This window comes from Benincasa hispida, chromosome 7 (genome assembly GCF_009727055.1).
Source record: "Benincasa hispida cultivar B227 chromosome 7, ASM972705v1, whole genome shotgun sequence".
NCBI lineage: Eukaryota > Viridiplantae > Streptophyta > Magnoliopsida > Cucurbitales > Cucurbitaceae > Benincasa > Benincasa hispida.
In genome coordinates, this window is record NC_052355.1 from 23,114,015 (window position 1) to 23,132,056 (window position 18,042).

The window sequence follows — 18,042 nt, forward strand, 5'->3', positions numbered from 1 at the left end:
ATTCCTTGCTCTACGAACTCAAAAGAAATAAAAAAATTGTAAATCAACTCTTTTGTTACAAACGCGACACTTAATATTTAATATATTAAAAATCCAGTATTGTTGATTTATTTTTTACATTTTAAACAACAGTCATCTCGTTGATCTTTGAAAGTGTGGACTTTTTTCTATAAAAAATAAAAAATAAATTAATGAATAAAAAAAAGTAGAGAGACTTGAAAAATACTAAAAAGAGCCTTTAACGCATTTTAGGTATTGCCGTTAACTTAGGGAATTGCAAACACACACACACACACACAAAAAAAAAGAAAAAAAAAAGAGAGAGGTGAATAGATTTTTCTTTTGACCGTGTAATGTTGAAACAGAGTATTTGTCATCATCCCTCACAGTGGGCTGAATTTGAGTCAACAAAATCATTTGCAGCCTTCTCTCTCTTTAGTCTTCTCCATTGATGAGCTTAAAAATGCCCAACTTCCCATTTCTCTTCTTCACCCACTTTCCTTGTACATACCCACCTCAAAAACAACAAGAACAGAGCATTCCAGACCATTAACAATCAAATCCCAAATGGGTTTCTCAAAAGAAGAGAAATCGAAGCGTTTATGGAGAGGAATCAAAACCCTTTTCTTCTTAATCACTATGTTGATTTCCCTTCTCCTTTTCTCAGCTCCTGTTCTTCTTGTTCTCGCTGATGCCCTTCTCCCCTCTGCTCTTCTCTCTGCTTCTCTTTACCCTTACTCTTTTTCCCTTAAATCCATTCCTTCTTATCTCAGAAACTACGATTTTCGATCCTCCCTTGTCGATATTCCTCTCATTTCTTTCATAAGATCCACTATCATTATCTGTAAGTTCTAATTCACCAACACCCATCTGGCTGATTGTTTTTTTCTTTTGAGGGTTTTATTTGATTGTGGTGCGTTGTGTTGTGTTTGGGTATAGGTGTTTATAGCTTTTGCGATGGGCCGAGGCTCTCGCGAGGGCCGTATTTGGGGATCACTACCTTTTGTTCTGTGATTTCTTTGGTGTTTGTTTCGTTGAAGGCTTCGTTTGTGTTTGGTGGAGGCTTGAGGGATGTTGGTCGAGGAGGATATGTGAGAAGCATGGAGGTAGCTTTGTTTATGTGTTCTTTGGCTTTGGCTGTTGGCCATGTTGCTGTGGCGTATAGGACGAGTTGCAGAGAGAGGAGGAAGCTCCTTGTTTACAAGATTGATATTGAAGCGGTAAGTGTTTGATGATTTGCCTCTGAGAAATTTTTTTTGCTTAATATCATTCCTTTATCATGCTTGCTTAGTCTTTTTTATTGTTTTCTTTCTTCTTTCTTTAAACAAAACGCAAAAACTAGTATTAAATGGTAGATTTGTCACTATCACAACCTCGAACTTGAAAACAATTATTCAATGAGACCGCCATAATATGCTATATTTATCTTAATCTACATGTTACTCTTACAGTTTTCTCTTGTACATCGAATGATCACGTTAGGGTGGCTTCATCAAAAGCTTAAGAATTGTCTAAACTACCCCTGAATTGCGAGGGTTTATTATTATTATTATTTTAATAATAACTGCTTTCATGGAGGAGAAAAAAAATACACACACAAAAAACGAAATCTACCCAAAAAAAAAAAAGAAGAAGAAGAAGAAGAAGGAATACCCCTAGAGAAAGGATTTTCAATTAAGATATTACCTAGGGAATAATTACAAAAAGTCTTCAAAACCGAAGCCAAAAAACAAACATGAAACCTCACCAAGAGTCAAACCTCAACTACTCATAGAATTGGGACAAGATGAGTAATGGTACAAATTGATAGTAGGAATGTAAAATAAAACAACCCATATAGTTCAGAGGTGATTTTTTGGGCCATCATATTTTCAGGTCCCACATTTAATAGAACTTCAACGAATGAACAAGGAAGCTTCTTCATTTCACAAGAGAAATCAAGTTGGGTATACATCTTCTGGAAAGTCAATGACTTTACTTCATATGTATCTTAGACTTAATTAACAAGAAATGAAAAACAATAGCAACTTCAAAAATTTCAACTTTCTGACTAGGTCAAGGAAATACACATTTAAAATACTTTTTATTTATTCCACTACCATATTCTGTCTTTCCTTTCTTTGGTATCTCTCTCAAATTTTCTACCAAAATCTTTATTCCTGACTCCTTTTCCATTTTCTATGTTAATTTATATATATATATATATATAGAATTGATCTGGAAAATATCGATTCACATATTCAAGAAGTCTGTGTGGTTGGCAATTATATTCAATAGTAGTTGTCATTTAGCTGTAATAGCACTAAGCTCTCGATGTTTTGTCGTGCTTCTGTGCCCACATTTTGGCATATCATAGCTGAGCTTCCAAGGGAGAATATTACTCCAACATTCGGTGTCCTTCCCATTAGGCTGGCACTAGTCGAACATTCTTGTAGATTACATTAAAAAGTCTCAAAAGATTGATTATTGTTAGGGCAACGGGTCTGGCAACATGTGGATTTGCGTTTGATTTCACCAAGAAAAAGGCCTTGTATTAGTGAAAATATTGCCCTTGCGTATATACCTAAGATATTTCCTACTTCTAACGGAAGAAACGTTACAATAATCATATTTATAGATATATATTTTAATGAGAATCGAGTTCTAGATTCTGATACCTTGTTCATTACCACTTTTTATGACAAGAGTACAGTTGAAGCATTAAGAACTTTGCTTATTGAACTTAAGAACTCAATAAGTTACTCTGAGGGTATAGACTTTGCTGTCAATATTCAATGGAAACTGGTTGTATATTTAGTTAATTACATCTCTAAAATCCTTGTGGGAGTACACTTCTGATGTTTGATCATATGTTAAAGCGATATGAGAAATTTCGCCAGAAAGAAACGGACAAATCGTTTTAAGCAAACATTGTGATCCTTTGACTTTGACAAATTTGAGAGTTCATTTTTTCATATGGTTTCTAAATTTTCTTTTAGGCATAACTCAAACTCAAACACAGTCTTCTTTTATTAATCTTTAGATAGAAGTGAAGGTCTCTTTCTTGTGTAATAAAACAGTGGATGAACTTTCAAACAGAGAAATTATTCAATAAAGTCGCCATAACTCATGGTTCATTAATTAACATGATGTTACTCATTTAATCAGCATATTGTGCAACACAATTCTAACTTCTTTTTTCAATGCAGGTTTCTGCTTGCAAGAGTGGTTTTCCCAGGTACCAAAAGATTCTTCAAGAGGAAAGGGTGAAGTAAATCACCAACCCAGGAGATCAGAATAATAATTAACTTGTTTCGCCCCGGTCTTCAGATTTCAGGTGAGTTTTAGTTACAACACGTCAACTCGAAACATTCCATCGTTTCGCTCTTGAAGTCGCTCGTTTGAGATCTGATTTCAGCCTATTTCTTTCTGAAACAGATTTCTAGGTAATAACTTGAAATCAGTTGATCTGGAGATTTAGGAGGTGCAAAGCTAACTAACATCATGATGCTTCCTATAAATTTTCTAGTTGTGTCAATATGGATATTATATAGAAACATACAATTTTGCCTCATATTTAGCCATCCAAGTTTATCTGATGTAAAATGTATATTGTATAGTATGGATCAGTACAAATAAAAATGGTAAAAACCTTGTGATCTCACGATGTTCGACGCTTGATTCCGACCCTTTCTAGGTTCGTTTGCTGTCGTCTCAAGTTCTAGGCATTTGTTTCTTAAATACTATTATGATCTGTTGTACTTTGTTGAATATGTCTGTTTGATCTCTGCATTTTTCAAGCTCAAAATTTAGTTTGAATTTCTGGCAGAAGAATGGTCAGAAAGGAAAGGGGAAAAAGGTGTAAGTTTGAAATTAAATATTGATGAAGTTCAACAACCAACTAAAGATATTAGATGATTGGTTTCTTGCAAGAAAGAATTTGATGCATTTAATAGATTTTTGTTTTTTGAATTTTGAAAATTAAGCTTTATAAACCTAATTACTTCTGAGACTTGGACAAGCTAGACCTACATTATTTTAAATAATTAAAGATATATATTACAAATGTGAATTTTAAAATTTCAAAAACAATTTCAAATATGTCTAAACATTCAAAATGACATCCTCTATTTTCGCTCTCATGTAATATAACTTTACTAAAGTTCCTTCCATTTTCAATCCAAGGGCATGATTCGTGTATTGTTTATATTATTTCAGTGGCTTTTTAATCGAGACATTTATTAACCTTAGATTAAAATACAAATTTAGTCATTAAACTTTTAAATCAGTATGTATTTAGTTCTCATACTTAAGTATATAAAACTTTTAAATCAGTATGTATTTAGTTCTCATACTTAAGTATATAAAAGGTCAGTAAATTTTCAATTTTATGTTTTATAACTTCATAAACTTTGAAAATATTGTATATATCTTAACTTTTAATTTTGTGTGATTTGTCATATTAAAAAAAATAAATAGTAATGAGTCTATTAGATATAAATATGAAATTATTTTCATTGTAACTATGAACTTTCTATTTTGTACTGTCAAGTAAATTAATGAATTTTATTAATATTGATTATGCCAAAGATCTATTAAACATAAGACATATATTTAGGGGTGTTCGTAAGTTGGGTTGAGTTGGGTTGAAGGACTCTTTAGACTCAATCCAATTGTTCGGATTGTAAATTTCTTCAATCCAAATAACCCTTATTAAAAAACGAACCGAACCGAACTGAACCCAACCCATCAATGAAATATTTAGCTTGGGTTGGTTCGGGCTAGTCGGGTCATTTATTTAAAATTTTGTTTTAAAAAGAAGCAAAACGTAAATATGTAAAAATCTAATTTAATTATTTTTATATATTGAACTAAGATTAATAATTCAATTTCAATTTATAAAATGAAAATTTTCATTCTTAAGTGGAAAGAAAGTATTTTTAAGAGTTATTAAAGAATANATATATAAATAATTGTGTTATAAGTAACAAAAAAAAATATTTTAAAGTTCGGGTTATATTAGGGTTGGTTCGGTTATATTAAGTAAACTCATAAACCAACTCAATCCATAAAATTTTCATTTATTTGAACCCAACCCAACCCAAATGAGTTGATAACTCAACCCAAACCACATGTGTTGGGATGGGTTGATCGTTTTTTTCGGGTTATCGGATTTTTTGAACACCTCTACATACACCATTGACCAAGAGATTAGATGTTCAAATCTTCTCAATCTTAAATTGTTATGGGTTACTTTTGAATCAAGAATCACGAGCACAGAAAGGCAAATCGTTAAGGGTAAGATCGAGATATTGACAGTCACCTGAGGGCAAGAAGAGTGTAAGAAACTTGTCAATGGGCCAAGGGAGGAAGAAACTAAGGAAAGAAGAGGCATTGGGCCAAAAGGCTCAACTTGCCCACCTCGCCTTTGGAGGTTGAGGCTGAGGCTGAGGTAAGTGATTTTGTCGAGCCAAATGACCTGACTTGCCCACCTCGACCTCAACCTCTTTCCATCCTTGAAGGCTTGCTTCTCACAAGCTATGATTCAAGACTCCTTGGAATGTCTGCATTTGCATTCCCTGATCCCTTTCAGATTCAGATCTCTAAGTCCACCCCACTATAAATAAGGGCTCATAGGCAACACCTAAAGTAAGTCATTCTTCCTACTTCTAGCTTGTTGCTAAAATACTAACTTAAGCATCAAAGGTTTTGTGGAAGACACTACACCGGTGTTTTCTTCTTCTTTGTCTTATAAGTCATCTTTCTTCCTCAAATAATAAATTCATTATTGAAGGCACGTGAATGTCAAGTGAGTTTACTTGTCTAGATTTTGCCATCAACATACATGTACACTAAAATTCTCTTTTAAATTAGGAGAATGATAATTTTTTTACTCTAATATTTAGATTCATTATTCAATTTTAACTTAAACAATCAATTTCATTGATTTAAAACATGCATTTTATTAAGTAACGTTGCAATTAAAACAAACAAATGTAACAAAATTTAACTTTGAAAAAACATCCAAAATCATGTCATAACTCATAGGAAAGTTCAACCCCAATTATAAAAATTTAGAATATTGGAACCTTACCACAAAACAAATTAGATAAAAATGGTTTAAACATAGCAACACAATGTCCCAACTCATAATGCATTTAACACAATGGAACGAGAAAAAACCAATGCCAACAAAAAAAGAGTTTGATCTCCAACCATAAAAACGGCCATAACTACTCATAAATTAGAAAGAGAATGAAATTTAACTAAATTGAAAGTATTAATTACATCATGCACTCGTCAAAGATTTATCTATACTAAATTATTTAAATGCTTTACCTTTCGACTTTTAAGGCTAAATTATAGAAAATATTTGGATTTTGTGAAAAAAAAATATTCATATACTTCTAAATTTTGAACAACTTTAAAAAACGGTCCAAAATCACCCTTGATATTAATAGCATAATTTTAATGTGGATATCTAACGATTCAAAATGATACTATTCGATGTGTAGACATAGCTAATATGATATTATAGATTGGTAGTTGGTTTGGCGTTAGGGTTATGGGATAAATCAAACAAACATTAACAATAGGGATAGAAACCCACTATGAAATTAAAATTGGTGTGCTTCTACATTTACTATGAATTTTTGTTTTTAAATAATGTCATTTTAATAATTATTAACAAAAAGAGGATTGGGTTGAAACTATTATCAAAAATAGGTTTTTAAATCGTGTACTGGGTACATAACTTCCTTCGAAGCACGTGAATTGGCAGTGACCTGGCACATGCAGACTGCTGAAGGAAATCGGAAACCCGATTTTCGTGAGCAGCGGAAGCAAGACCATTCCAAATTACAATCATGAATCAACAAATCATTTACAGTCGTCTTCAATATAAGCGGTTATACAATTTACAGAGAAATTACAGCATGTAATAATAAATGTACAAAGGAAAAATTGTACTAACAAAGGCAGAAGCGTCTTCACGCTCTGATGCGTACTCTGATCGATCACAGCAACCACGAACGCCCAATCTACACGACCGCAACATCACACGAACACTTCGCGCTCGTCCTCAACGATCTCCTCCGCAACAGCGAACGACCTTCGCAACACCACGAATGGCCTTTGGAAAACCTCGACGGTATCGAGTTGAGTCTGACACCACCAACAAGACGCCCTTGGTATTCTCGGTGTGAGAATCCAGAGGGTGGGCTCTGTTCGGACTTGGTATGAGGCAGACAAACGGAGGAAAGAACGATCGCATACACGACCTGTCTCTTATACACATCTAGATGTGTATAAGAGACAGGTATAGGTCGAAGCCAAATCGTTTAGGAAAAGCTAAATGACCGTCTAGCAAAAGCTATGTGATCGTTTAGCTCTATCGTTTAGCTCAGTCGATTCTATACCTGTCTCTTATACACATCTAGATGTGTATAAGAGACAGGCCATAACCTATAGTTTTAATATTTCATCTCATGAAACATATAAACCATAGTTCTTTTCCTATTCCATGGTACTTAATGTAAATCTCATTTACATCAATCCTCCACTAGATGTATCTTATACATCATACCGATTATATCACATATAATCAAAATACCTCTTGTCAATTTGAACATTTCAAATCAACATCAAGAATTGATCCTTCAACATGAATCCAAGCTACCAAGGGGACCTCATGGACCTGTAGATCTGAAGCTCCAACGGTACGTGAATAACTGACTAAACTCTTTAGTCACGAAATCTACCATCCGTTAACTGCCAGGCACTTCACTAAAGACCGACAGTTGAACTCTCTTCACAATAGATATATTATGTGTCCATCTTAACCAATGAGTAGTGCGAAAATCATTCACAGATCGCTCGTAAGTACAGTTGGGCCAAAAACCGTTATGCCCCTATAGTTCCATTTGTCTCCTTAAGTACCATTGATCCCTCTAATAAACATAAATCATAGTCCTACTATGACTGAGTCTTCTATTCCAAAGAGAAGCTGTGGCCACTATGTTCAAGCCCCGGAATCAGCCCTTAAGGGAGCAATCTCTCTACTTATCCTTGCTTCGGGAAAGAAGTGAATTCCATATTGTGAATTGAGTTCCCAGCTCCCAGATCAGACTAGTCCCCAAAAAGGTAGGCATGTTGAGTTGACAATCTGGCCACTCTCACCCATACTAATCAAAGGATCGCCCTAAAAGGCGGGAGTTCACAAAATACTTGGGATTGAAGTTGTGCCACCTATGGTTGTTTAGGTGAAATGCAAGTCTCTAGTATCAACGGCGTTATAAACAGAATCTAGTCATCTCGTGGTTCAGGTCTTATACAAATTCTTTGTATAGGACACCCCCGCTCCACGTCTCCACACGAATGGTCAGGATCTACCATTTGTAGTAGTTTATAACACTTGCAAACATTTACAAAGTGAACTGTATCCGTAGTGTCACGAGGATCAGGTATCCCACCTTAATCCTTATACTACAGACCGATTTAGGTTATCACTTAAGGCATGATCCACTTGTATATCACATATACATGCTTAAGTTCACATAAGATAACCAAGAAACTTTGTTTATTGGATATGAGTAAATGCCATAATTAAATAATACTTATTTTATTCATTGAACAACGTGTATCTTTACAAAATAACGAGACTCTGGGAGAATTAGGATACCAATTCCAATAATCTCCTACTTGTTCTAATGACTCGGAAGACTAATGTACAATACAATAAAAATGTACAATATACAATAAACTAGGGCGTACCCCAGTATCATCTCCCACTTGCCCTAGACAAGATGTTGCATGTCCCGCAGACCTAGACTCTCCAGGTGACCCTCGAACACTTTAGCCGTGAGGGCCTTTGTAAAAGGATCAGCAACGTTGTGCTCCGATGCGATCTGCTCGACTATCACATCACCGCGACGCACAATCTCCCCGATCAGGTGATATTTCCATTCTATATACTTACCCCGACGATGACTCTGAGGCTTCTTCGAATTTTTCATAGCCCCACTGTTATCATAATAAAGAGTGATAAGCAAATCCATATTTGGAACAACTTTCAAATCTGTAAGGAACTTCCTCAGCCAAACAGCCTCTTTAGTTGCTTCACAAGCCGCTATGTATTCGGCTTCCATAGTGGAGTCCATGATACATCCTTGCTAGATGCTTGGCCAAACTACAGCCCCTTTATTCAGAGTAAACACTGACCCCGATGTCGATTTGTGACAATCTCGATCGATTTGAAAGTCAAAATTCGTGTATCCTGCAAAGATCAGATCATTATCTCCATACACAAGCATTAGTTCTTCGTTCTCCAAAGATACTTGAGGATCGTCTTGACCGTCGTCTAGTGATCAAACCCTAGATTGGGCTGATACCGACTGAAAATCCCTACTGCATAGCAAATGTCGGGTCTAGTACACAACATTGCATACATCAAGCTTCCTACAGTAGAAGCATAGGGAATCCGTCTCATCTCCTTAACCTCTTAAGGTGTCTTAGGACATTGATCCTTAGACAAAACGATTCCATGCCTGAAAGATAACAAACCCCTCTTGGAATCCTACATCCTGTACCTAATCAATATTTGATCAATCTCGATGCCTGAGACAGGGCAAACCATTTATTCTTGCGATCCCGAATGATCTGGATCCCGAGAACATACTGTGTCTCACCCAAATATTTCATTTGGAACTGGGTAGCTAGCCAACTCTTAATGTCAGTCAGATATCCTACATCATTCCCAATGAGTAGGATATCATCCACATAAAGTACCAAGAAAGCTACTGAGCTGTTGATGATCTTCTTGTAAACACAAGGCTCATCAACGTTCTGGTCAAAGCCAAACGACTTGACAGCAGTGTCAAATATGATGTTCCAAGATCGAGATGCTTGTTTCAACCCATAAATGGACCTATTAAGCTTGCGAACTCTTTGCTCTTGATCTAGAACTACGAACCCCTTTGGTTGAGTCATATAGATGGTCTTCTCAAGATTATCATTCAGAAAGGCAGTCTTGACATCCGTTTTCCATATCTCATAATCATAAAATGTGGCTATGGATAGGAGAATCCTGATAGACTTAAGCATGACAACAGGTGAGAAAGTTTTCTCATAGTCAACTCCCTCAACCTAGGTATAACCTTTTGCCACGAGCCTAGCCTTAAAGGTTTGCACCTTTCCATCTACACCTCTCTTTCGCTTATAGATCCACTTACACCCAATAGGTCTTACCCCATCAGGTGGATCAATAAGCTCCTAGACGTTATTGAAGTACATAAACTCCATTTCCTGGTTCATGGCCTTAACCCATTCATCTTTGTCAAAATCCTCCATTGCTTTCTTAAAAGACAATGGATCCTCGACCCCATCATTCATAATGATGTTTTGGGCTTCAGTCAAACCCATGTAGCGATCCGGTGGGTTCATAACCCTCCCACTACGTCAAGGCCGTCTCAACTTTTGAGTTGGTTGACTAGACGTCCCGACCTCAACAACTCTTGTTGATCCGTTGGCCTGTTTAACAACTCTTGTTGAACCCTCAGCAGTCTCAGTCTCACTTGAGATCTCACGTAAAACGAGCTTACTTCGTGGCTTATGATCCCTCATGTGATCTTCTTCCAAAAAGATAGCATTAGTGGAAACAAACACTTTATTCTCACTTGGATCATAGAAGTATCCTCCCCTCGTTTCCTTGGGGTAGCCCACAAAGAGACAAACCTTCGAACGCGGTTCCAACTTCTTTAGGTTAGTCACTAGCCATGTGCCGGACAATCCCAAATCCTGAAGTGGCGTAAACTACCTTTTCGGCCTCCCTATAACTCAAAAGGTGTTTCAGAAACACTTTTCGAAGGAATGTTGTTTAGGATATAACATGCAGTCTGCACTGCATAACCCCAAAAACGAGTCTGGAAGATGAGCATAACTCATCATAGATCGAACCATGTCCAACAAGGTTCTGTTTCTCCTCTATGATATACCATTCTACTGAGGTGTACCAGGGGCCGAGAGTTAGAACGCAATCCCATGTTCTATCATATAGTTCTGGAATTAGAGGTCCATATACTCTCCACCACAATCAGATCGTAGTATTTTTATTTTCTTACCTAACAAGTTTTCAACTTCAACCTTATACTCCTTGAACTTGTCAAGAGCTTCAGACTTACGTTGCTTTAGGAAGAGATACCCAAACCTTGAATAATCATCTATAAAAGAGATGAAATATTCATACCCACCTCGAGCTCTAACATTCATCGAACCATAGAGGTCTAAATGTACAAGCTCCAAGGCTTACTTGTCTCTATAACCTTTTCCAGTAAAAGGTCATTTGGTCATCTTGCCTTCGAGACATGATTCACATACCGACAAGGAGTTTTCTTCTAAACCCTTTAGAAGTCCACTTTTCACCAACTTCTCAATCCTATTAAGGTTGATGTGACCTAACCTTAGATGCCAAAGATGGGCGTTTTCCTTTGGAGAAACCTTTGGTCTTTTAGTTGTTGTTGTCGTACTGAACATTTCAGTGTTAAACAAGGCTTTTATGACTAACGGTCTTAGTACATATAAGTTATTATTTTCCATTGAACCAGAACTAATCTCCATTCCATTATTGAAAATAAACATTTTATTCTCAGAAAAGGAGACGATATAGCCTTGTTCAATGAGACAAGAAACCGAGATTAAGTTCCTCTTAATATGAGGAACTACAAAAACATTATCCAGTAACAGATAACGTTTCTTGTCAACAAATAACTTCAGCCTGCCTACAGCAACTGCTAAAAAAACCTCACCATTACCGACTCGAAGAGTCATCTCTCCCTGTGGTAACGTTTGCCAGAAACTAAATCCTTGGTAAGAGGAACTGACATGATTGGTAGCACCTGAATCTAGGATCCAAGCAGTATCATCATTCTCTACCAGACATGTCTCCAAGACCAATAAATCATATTTACTGTCTTGTCTCCTCTTTTGGAGAGTAGTGGGATGGAGGTCGTTTGCCACGAAATTCGTTTCACACGATTCTTTCCACTGTAATAAATCGGTCATTTTTAAAAACTTTAAATAGAAATACTAAAGAGTTGCTGAAAAGAAAAACACATTGACCTACGTTAGGTTTTAAGCAAATACCTGTTGTAAAATAAAACAATATCCAATAAAATTTTAGCAAAACTAACATGAACCTCGTGTGACATCTAGTTTCGCAATGACACTTCAAAGGTTTAGGACAAAAGCCGCCGAATGGAGGTCAGTTATCTCTCATCTGAATTGAGAAAATCTCAACCAGTCATTAATACCAGAACAATTTTTGTTCCTAAAACGACTAGCCATCATTGATTTGGCCAATAGATCATTAACTTACTAAAACAATCTCCCGTAAGTGTGACCCGCCATTTTAAGCCCTAGAGGTCCGTCCTAAGAGGCCAATCCGAAGGGAAAAAATCCGATTGGGGCAAAACCTAAAGCGACCCTATCCATTTATGGAGTTCACCTTGATATTGACCAACTGCACAAAACCCATTCGAATGGGACCACATCGAAGGCGACACGAGGGCGTACAGAATGATCTCACGGTGTGAAACAATGACAGAGACCATAGGATGTGTTGGCACACACCCTTCAACCACTTACTATAAATACTCTCTCCGTTCACCTTGATATTGACTCATGCAAACACTATCTGAAGGGGGATGCATCCTGAGGCATCTTGAGGCCAAACATGAATCTCACGGTGTGAACATACAGGGAGAAACGTGAGTGGAATCATAGACATATTTGATACGCCTCCTCCTCACACTGAGTATTTTATAACCTAGGATTTAGTTTACTTAGAAAAAACACGACTAAGGATTTTAAACTAAGTGACTTTTAGGTTTTCCCAAGAGTAACTTTTACTTTGGATAGTTGAACAACTTTTAATCATCATCCATTAAACTCTTTAACGGAGTCTTTGACCAAAACGTTGCATGCTTGTTGAAAATCTATCTAATTCACCTTTCCAGATAGGTTCCCAGGTAGGGGTGTTATGTTTTCGTCAACTTAAGAACCCCAGCCTAGCCAGAACCCGCCTTAGACAAAAGGTCCTTTATAGATAGGTTTACAATAAATTTAATCTTTTATTCCAACCAATTTAATCCTATTAAATCGATTTGAAAAGATTAAGCTAAGTTACTAAACTCTTTAGAATCAAATGAACTTAAGTCTATCTCAATCCAATTTTAAAACCATTTTAAAAAACTTGAGTTCACCCTAAGTTCACATGCAACTCTGAATTATTGATTTTAGGTCTAATTTCCTTTATAAAACTTATAAAATGAAAACAACCACAATGCTAAGCTAACACATGCAAGACATTCATAACGCTTATAAACGGCCTAAGTGTCATGCTCAATACATTGTCCATTCATCGCTACTTCTTTTATATAACACTTATACAAAACCGCAATGAAACATGCAAAACATGCTTCCATTCACCCTTAGACTATAACATTTATAATAAAGGGATGATGCATGATAATGCTCAATGCATGCAAAATATAACTCTTATATTTCATGATGCATGCGCATGCTTTCAAGTAATTTCTTCATGCTTGATTATAATACTTATAATACATGATGCATGAGTAATTGCACAACCTAAGGTGGGTTTTTAACTATATGACAAACACTTTGACATATAAGTACCATACATCACATGTATAAGTAATAAAAATTGATGAATCGGGTAAAATTGCCTTAAAACACAAAAGGGAAAACTAACTATTACAAAGACAAGGAGTTTTCGGTTCAAACAAGCGAACCTGGTCTTGAATCGCTCGGCAAAGCATTGCTTCTCCAACCATCCATCGTGTACAAAGTACCTCGCGATCGTCTACACGATAAAACAAACCCTTCATTCTATTAGTGCTCCCAGAGTTAAACGATCGTTTAGCATTACTATACGATCGTCTAGAAAAATCCAAACGATTGTTTAGCTATTACAACACGATCGTGTACCTTTACTAAGCGATGAAGCCTGAAGTACATGATCGCTTAGCGCACTCTACATAACGCCTGCCTTCTGCGATTGTCTAAGCGACTACGATATGGCGAAGTACCATTGCCTAAGCGATCGCTTAGCTATCATCTCCGTATCGTATACGTGCGATGCATAGGTAGTAACTAAGTGATGAAGCTTGCGAACTACACGATCGTCTAGTGTGCGCCTTCTACTAAACGACGAGCATCACATGCTCCCACTATGATCGTCTACCTCCAGTGCCTGCGCGATCACACAAACAACGCTACGTGATATAGTAAACGATTTACCCCATCACTTAACATTAGCTAAACGATCGTTTAGATAATACTACACGATCATCTATAAAAAAACTAAACGATTTCTTAGTAAAATCCCTACGATCGTTTACCTCAGGCTACACGATCCGAACAACGTTTGATCTTCTTCTTCGTTGAGAACTACATCACCATGTGCCGAAGCTTCATCACGAACGACTCAAACTTTTCGAATTACAGACTCGATTACAAAGTTCATTTTGCCCAAATCGCAGGGGCCCTTACAATTAACACTTTGTAATAACGAAAGCTTTAACAAAAAGGCAATTTAAACCCGAAACATTCATCAATTCATCCACAAATGCAGAAAACGGTTAACTACAAATGTAGAAACCCACCGCGACTGTAAAAACCATTCGATTCAGATCTGTAATTTGGAATATCAGACAATTGGCTCTGATACCAATTGAAGGAAATCGGAAACCCGATTTTCGTGAGCAGCGGAAGCAAGACAATTCCAAATTACAATCATGAATCAACAAATCATTTACAGTCGTCTTCAATACAAGCGGTGATACAATTTATAGAGAAATTACAGCATGTAACAATAAATGTACAGAGGGAAAACTGTACTAACAAAGGCAGAAGCCTCTTCACGCTTCGATGCGCACTCTGATCGATCACAGCAACCACGAATGCCCGATCTACACAACCGCAACACCGCATGAATACAGCACGAACACTTCGCGCTTGACCTCAACGATCTCCTCCGCAGCACCACGAACAGCCTCTGAAAAACCTCGACAGTGTCGAGTTGAGTCTGACACCACCAACAAGGCGACCTCGGTATTCTCGGTGTGAGAATCCAGATGGTGGACTTTGTTTGGACTTGGTGTGAGGCAGACGAATGGAGGAAAGAACAATTGCGTACATGATTGGATAAGTGGGAGAAGTCGAAGATCTATCGTATAGGTCGATGCCCAATCGTTTAGATAAAACTATGCGATCGTCTAGCACAAACTATGCGATCGTTTAGCTCGGTCGATTCTACACGATCATTTACCTTGGGCCAACGATCGTCTAGCAAAGCTATGCGATCGTTTAGTAAACACTACACGATTGTTTAGCTAGCACCTGCACGATCGTTTAGCTCGCTCAGTCGTCGTTTAGTAAATTTGTATTCAATAATCTCTACTTGTTCTAATGTCGGAAGACTAATGTCAATACAATAAAACCTGTAATATAATATACATAAACTAGGCGTAAAACCCCAAAGTTCAATCTCCCACTTGCCCTAGACAAGATGTTTGCATTCGCAGACCCTAGACTCTCAGGTGACCTCGAACACTTAGCCGTGAGGGCCTTTGTAAAAGGATCAGCAACGTGTGCTCCGATGCGATCTGCTCGACTATACAACTCACCACGGCGCGTCACAACTCTCCTGGATCAGTGATAATTTCATTCTATATACTTTACCATCCGACGATGACTCTGAGGCTTCTTCGAATTTTTCATAGCCCCACTGTTATCATAATAAAGAGTGATAAAGCAAAATCCATATTTTGGAACAACTTTCAAATCTGTAATGGACTTCCCAAGCCAACAGCCTCTTTAGTGTTGCTTCACAAGCGCTATAGTATCGGCTTCCATAGCTGGAGTCCATGAATACATCCTTGCTAGAGTGCTTGCAAACTACAGCCCCTTTATATCAGAGTAAACACTGACCCGTGTCGATTTGTGTGACAATCTTCGATCGATTTTTTTTGGAAAAAGGTTCAAAATTCGTGTATTCCTGCACACAGATCAGATCATATCTCCATACACAAGCAATTTCTTCGTTCTCCAAAGAATACTTGAGGTATTTCGTCTTACCTGTCCTAGTGATCAAACCCTAGATGGGCTGATACCAGACTGAAAAATCCCTACTGTCTAACAAATGTTCGGGTCTAGTACACAACAATTGCATACATCAAACTTCCTACAGTAGAAGCAAATGGGAATCCGTCTCATCTTCCTTAACCTCTTAAGAGTGTCTTAGGACATTGATCCTATAGACAAAAGACTTCCATGCCTGAAAGATAACAAACCCCTCTTGGTACCTATTCCTGTTACTAATACAATAATTTTGATCAATCTCGATGCTGTAGACAGTGGCAAACCATTTATTCTTCTGCGATCCGAATGGATTCTTGGATCCCGAGACTAATCTAGTGTCTCCCAAATTATCTTTGATGAACTGGTGCTAGCCAACTCTTAATGTCATCAGATATCTACATCATTCCCAATAGTAGACATCATCCACATTACAGACAGACAAATTCTAACTGTTTTGCTAATGATCTTCTAGTATAACACATAGGCTCATCAACGTTCTGAGTCAAAGCAAACAACTTGACAGCAGTGTCAAATTATTGAGTGTTCATTAGATCGAGAATGCTTGTTTCAAACCAATAAGATTGGACCTAATTAAGCTTGGAACTCTTTGCTCTTGATCTTAGAACTAACGAACCCCTTTGGTTGAGTCATATAGATGGTCTTCTCAATGATTATCATTCAGAAAGGCAGTCTTTGACGTCATTTTCGCATATTTCAATAATCATAATTAATGTGTGTCATGGATAGGAGAATCCTGATAGACTTAAGCATGACAAAGGTGAGAAGTTTTCTCAATATCCAACTCCTCAACCTAGTATAACCTTTTGCCACGAGCCTAGCCTTAAAGGTTTGGCCCTTTCAATCTTACAACCTCTCTTTTCTATAGATCCATTTACACCCAATAGGTCTTACCCATCAAGATGGATCAATAAAGCCTCCTAGACTCGTGTTGATTGAAGTACTAACCATTTCCTGGTTCATGGCTTAACCCATTCATCTTTGTCAACAATCCTCGCATTGGCTTTTTTAAAAAGCATATGGATTCTCGACCCACATCATTCATATGATGGTTTTGGGCTTCAAGTCAAGACCCAGTAGCGATCCGGTGGGTTCATACCCTCCAACTACGTCAAGCGCCGTCTCAACTTTTGAGTTGGTTGATTAGACGCCCGACTCACCAACTTCTTTGTTGATCCCGTTGCCTGGTTTAACAATCTCTTGTTGTACCCTCGAGTCAGTCCTCAGTCTCACTTGAGATTTCACGTATAAACCGACTTTCCTCGTTGGCTTATGATCCTCATGTGATCTCTTCCAAAATATGATAGCATTAGTGGAAACAAACACTTAATTCTACTTGGATCATAAGAAGTATTCCTCCCCTCGTTTCTTGGGGTAGCCCACAATAGAGACCAACCTTCGAAACGCGGTTCCACTTCTTTAAGTGTTAGTCACTAGTCATGTGGCCAGGACAATCCAAATCCTGAAGTGGCGTAAACACCTTTTCGGCCTCCCGTATAAGTCAAAAGGTGTTTCAGAAAATCACTTTTCGAAGGAATGTTGTTAGGATATAAATGTCAGTCTGCACTGCATAACCCCAAAAACCGAAGTCTGGAAGACTGAGCATAACTCATTCATAGATCGAACCAATGTCCAACAAGGTTCTGTTCTCCTCTATTATATACCATTCTACTGAGGTGTAACCAGGCCGTGAGTTGAACGCATATCCCATGTTCTATCATATACGTTCTTGGCATATAGATGGTCATTTATACTCCTCCACCACAATCAGATCGTAGTATTTTTATTTTCTTACTAATCAAGTTTTCAAGCTGTTCAAAACTCTTATACTCCTTTGAACTTGTCAAAGAGCTTCAGACCTTACTGTTGCTTTAGGCAGAGATACCC

General features: G+C 37.3%; 1 protein-coding gene across 3 annotated transcripts; it reads left to right on the top strand.

The window, feature by feature from the left end:
* Window positions 1-345: 345 nt before the first annotated feature.
* LOC120082099 lies at window positions 346-3,747 on the top strand. Of its 3 annotated transcripts, none has more exons than XR_005483041.1 (4): window positions 346-844; window positions 940-1,220; window positions 3,189-3,316; window positions 3,398-3,747. XR_005483041.1 is itself a non-coding variant. In XM_039037325.1 (3 exons), the coding sequence occupies exons 1-3, from the start codon at window positions 568-570 to the stop codon at window positions 3,252-3,254; spliced, it is 624 nt and encodes a 207-aa protein (XP_038893253.1). In that variant the 5' UTR covers window positions 348-567; the 3' UTR covers window positions 3,255-3,747. The 3 variants fall into 3 exon arrangements, 1 of the variants encoding a protein (XP_038893253.1); XR_005483040.1 differs by having other exon boundaries at window positions 349-844; window positions 3,418-3,747; XM_039037325.1 differs by having other exon boundaries at window positions 348-844; window positions 3,189-3,747.
* Window positions 3,748-18,042: the final 14,295 nt, after the last annotated feature.